At 42.7% G+C, this 4,585-nt stretch overlaps 1 protein-coding gene across 1 annotated transcript in view; it reads left to right on the top strand.

Moving 5' to 3' along the window:
* The first annotated feature begins 264 nt into the window (after positions 1-264).
* LOC138957129 (galactoside alpha-(1,2)-fucosyltransferase 2-like) overlaps positions 265-4,585 on the top strand; it is a 4,331-nt gene continuing 10 nt past the window's right edge. The window contains exons 1-2 of the mRNA XM_070328296.1: positions 265-296; positions 655-4,585. The exon at positions 655-4,585 is cut by the window's right edge and continues 10 nt beyond it. Coding sequence (XP_070184397.1) covers positions 265-296; positions 655-1,837 — 1,215 coding nt within the window. The 3' untranslated portion in view covers positions 1,838-4,585. The remainder of the gene's footprint in view (positions 297-654) is intronic.

Genomic DNA, 4,585 nt, shown 5'->3' with positions numbered 1-4,585 from the left:
ATGAGCGGTGGACTGACGATGCTACGAGTATACGGTCTTGCTGAAAAATGGCATTGCGTTCAGTTTCATTCTGTGAGTTCGACAGCTACTTGACTAAATATTGTATTTTCGCCTTACGCGACTTGTTTTGACTTTCAGGGCTGTGTCTTTGTTAACAATGTGTACCACCTTTCAGCCCCGTACAGCATGAAATGTACAAGCAATTCCTAGATTACAGCTTTCGTCTGTCGAGATGAATACAAACCCACCAGCATTGAGTAAGATATGTCGACGAACGGAAATAGGGGCGTTGACAGGTTTGATGAAGGAAACCGTTCCCGAATAAATTATTCAATTAATTAGCACAGGTACGTCTCATTTTCGAGAAAATCATCGCAGGTGTGTCTAAGTTATAGCACAGTGAATGCCCTTTGAACTTTCCAAGGAAATGTCGCTGCAAAACTATATAGATACTATATCTTTTGAAGAAGATGCAGGGCAAATTAACTGCAATGAACGTAAGTGCTTTCTTACTGAAGCTTGCGAACAACGTCCTTGAATCAAGTATGTGTACAATTCCATTGATTGGTATGAATGATACGTGTTCAAAGACGGTCAGTGTCAAAATAAAGACAGATAAGAGCAAAATAGAATTAATTCTGGTTTGTTTTTCAGAGGTCCCTTCCGCAGTGCCACAGTGAACCAAGACGGACTGCTCAAAGTTGTAGTGCACAGAACACCAGAGAGCTTGATGGCTTCCAACACATCAGTCAACCTCTCTGGCACAACACACAACACTGGCCTTTCCAATGCCACAGCTGCCTTAAATATCTCAACAAAATTAACTAATATTCAGATTCCCATTGATAAAACCAGACATGTCTCTAGCCCAACTCCGTCTGTCCAAATCTCTGCTCCTTCAAATATGTCAACCAAACTTGACAACTCTACGAAGGCAAATGATACATCGCTCCATCCTAGCGAAGCACTGCAGTCTATCATCACCTCAGACCCTGGGAAACCTATGATTTGTCATCATTTTACCCCCGGAAGATTGGGGAATCATCTTTTTGAATATGCTTCAATCCTCGGCATAGCTCGCACCACGAACAGAAGCTTCTTCTTCCCAAACAACGGACAACTGCTGGGAAACCTGAAGTACCCGCCAGTGCAAAACAGAACTTCTGCACAATTAAAAGCCAGATGTAAATCAGCAAAGAAAAAATGGGAGAAATACTTGTGCCGGTATGACAACCACCTGCTAGATCTAGAGAAGGGAAAAGACTACAATCTGTTCGACTACTTTCAATCTTGGGTGTACTTTGACGGAATTCAAGAAGAGATAAGACAAGCAGTCACCTTCTCCGACGAAATCGTACAAAGCGCCACCGTCGTTATTTCCCGACTTAAAACAGCTTATCCAAACACAACTTTGGTTGGGATTCACAACCGAAGAGGAGACCTCGCTAAAAAGGCGTTGAGAAGACACGGCTACCTGACGGCGCCGCCTGAGTTTTTCAAAAAATCTATGACGTACTTCCGGGAGAGGTTCTCTCGGGTACTCTTCGTTGTCCTGGGTGAGGACAGCCTGTGGAGTGCGGAGAACATCCACCCTGTCAACGACGATGTGATTTTTCTCGAACCGAACTCTTCGCCAACAGTCGACATGCAAATCTTATCCATGACGGATCACATGATACGCACTGTAGGCACGTTCGGTTGGTGGGCGGCGTTTAAGATTCCTGGCAGGCCTACAGTTGTGTATCTCAAAGACTTTGTCAAGAAGGGTTCCATGTTGAGCAAGTTGTACTCTGCGAATGCACAAGATTATATGCTGCCTAATTGGATCGCCATGTAGTCTGGCACTGAGGGATACTGAAAGTGATTTTTATTGCATTATTCAGAAGACTTCGTGAAAAAGGGTTCACCTCTGAGCATGTCGTACTTCGCGAACACACATAGCTGTGTGCTGCCTTAATGGGTTAGTATGTAGTCTGGCAGCGCGGTATGTCTAACAAAGAATTTGACAATAACGGTTCATTTCTGACCGTTTACACGGTCGTAATCCGCCAACGCACATGATTAACCTTCGCCGGTCGTCGTGGGTCCGTGTGGACCCAGAAGGGTGTTTAATTGCAAATATCTCTTAAACCAGTTGGACTTTTTTTAATGAGCTTTTAAGAATGCCTCAGACACCTAAAACGCTCTTATGTCCTAAAAGATCATTTCCGCGAGAAGTAATTAAAAAAACAAAGGTCACATTTAGACTACACACGGAAGACATCGTGGGCCGGTGCGGACCCATGTTTCTCAAACTGAAGGAACTTACATAAACATTAAGGAGAGAAGTCACAAACCTTCAGGTATTGGCTCTAAACATCATTTTCTACAATCTGTTTAATTTTGGAGTTAATAAGCAAGTCGCGTGGAGCGAAATTAATACATAACAATGTGGGTCCACACGGTCCCACGACGGCCATGGAAGGGTATTCACGTTTTTCCTTTTTTGAGAAGCTTTAGTCCGCACGGTAATAATTAAATTAATAATTTAATGTAATTACTTCTCGCGGAAATTTAACCACGGCGTCTACGGAAGGGGATGCACGTTTTTGCTTCTTTGGAAAGCATGGGTCTACGGAAGGGTATGCATATTTTTCCTTCTTTGAGAAGCATGGGTCTGCACGGCCCCACGATGTCTTCCGTGTGTAGTCGATAATTCGGTCGGGCGAAGGTTAAATGCTGCCTCGCTTGAATCAAGGATACTTCAAATGATAATTTTTGATTATTCAGAGGTGTGCCTTAAAAGGCTTTGCGAAGAATGGGTTCTTTTTGCGCATGCCTTACTTTGCGAACACACATGTTTACATGCTGTCTTTCTGTTATCGCCATCTATTACCATTTCAGTTCCCATATGGCGATTTGACCAATCGAATCAGGACTGACTCTAGCTGACCTGCAAAAAGTGATAACGGCCAAGGCAGCTATAGGGACCCTTTTTGTTTGTTTGTTTGTATGTTTGCTTAACGCACAGCCGACCACGAAGGGCCATATCAGGGCGGTGCTGCTTTGACATATAACGTGCCCCACACACAAGACAGAAGTCGCAGCACAGGCTTCATGTCTCACCCAGTCACATTATTCTGACACCGGACCAACCAGTCCAAGCACTAACCCCATAATGCCAGACGCCAGGCGGAGCAGCCACTACATTGCCAATGTTAAAGTCTTAGGTATGACCCGGCTGGGGTTCGAACCCACGACCTCCCGATCACGGGGCGGACGCCTTACCACTAGACCAACCGTGCCGGTCCCTTTTGTGTCGCACTGTGCCAATAGCAGAGGATTACACGCTGCCTTTCTGGATCGTCATATACCCTGGTAGCGATTGGTACTTCCTTTAAAGTGGTTCTCATTGCCGTACACTGAGTTTAAAGGTACTGAACTTGTCAAATCCAGGTGCACGGAGCCCCTGGGGCTTTTAGTCATACCTCAGGCAGCTATCCGTTAGAAGAACTACCAAGTTTCATTGACTTGCACCCAAAGAGTCAAGAACTGCGATTTTTTTTACGAATTAATTTCGGACTCTGTCCCGGCTGGTCTTGACCTATTTTTGGATCTAAATTTAGATCAGGTAGATCACATCATGCACAAAAAGACACGTCACTAGCAAACTATGTCAGATGATCATCATGAGTTTGTGTAAAACAAAATGGAGGCCGGAATCACTCAGTTGAATCGAACTCCGACCAAACACCACTATGATAACTAGGTTAATTTATGCACTCGCGTGAACAAGAAACTGTCGAGCTTCACAGATGTCGTCGTTGGGTAGTTTTGGGTTTGTTTTACTACCATAGGAGGATTTTTGAACTGTAAATGCACTCAGCTGCAACAAAAACGCAAAACGAAGGCTGTGAGCTGCACTGTGCCTTTAAAGATACCATCCTCTCCGTGTGAGGAATCTTCTTGACTTGACTTACTTGAATTATGCCTCTGGATTCGTAGTGCCGCAGCAAAAAGAGTAAGAAAGGTTATATATTTGAAAAGTTTTTGTGGTTTTTTTTCTCACAAAACGAGACATTTAATTGTGTTTAAATCTGTATTCTGGATTGTGAATATGTGATAGTTGATAGGAGCATCTTTCCACTCGGACACATACACAAATAAATAACATTTAGTTAATACATAAAATAACAGCCTGCTTTCTGAACGGAGTAGCATGATTTTGTTGCTGAATTGATTTCGCACATTCAGTATTTCCCATTTACATGATTTATTCCACAAAACATATGTATTATGTACAAGGAGCAGCCATGCTTTAAATGTGTTTACGCTGATGTATGCCGGTGCACATACTCGCTTTAATGAGAAGGATTTTACATTTACAAACTTAAACAGTCGGTTAGAAGTGTTGTGTCTTAATATTACATATCTTTGTTGTCGTATTTATTGCAATTTTAAAAAAAATCATGTAACCCTAGGTTTGAATTTTTTTTTTATTGATTTGACTTGACTTGGTTGCAAATGAGTGGACATGTTTATACATTTTGTGGAAGTAACATTAGTATAGTATCTGCAGGTGTACTGCATTTTGTACAAATAAAGT

This window comes from Littorina saxatilis, linkage group LG2, assembly GCF_037325665.1.
Source record: "Littorina saxatilis isolate snail1 linkage group LG2, US_GU_Lsax_2.0, whole genome shotgun sequence".
Lineage (NCBI taxonomy): Eukaryota > Metazoa > Mollusca > Gastropoda > Littorinimorpha > Littorinidae > Littorina > Littorina saxatilis.
This window is presented reverse-complemented; position numbering and strand designations above follow the sequence as displayed.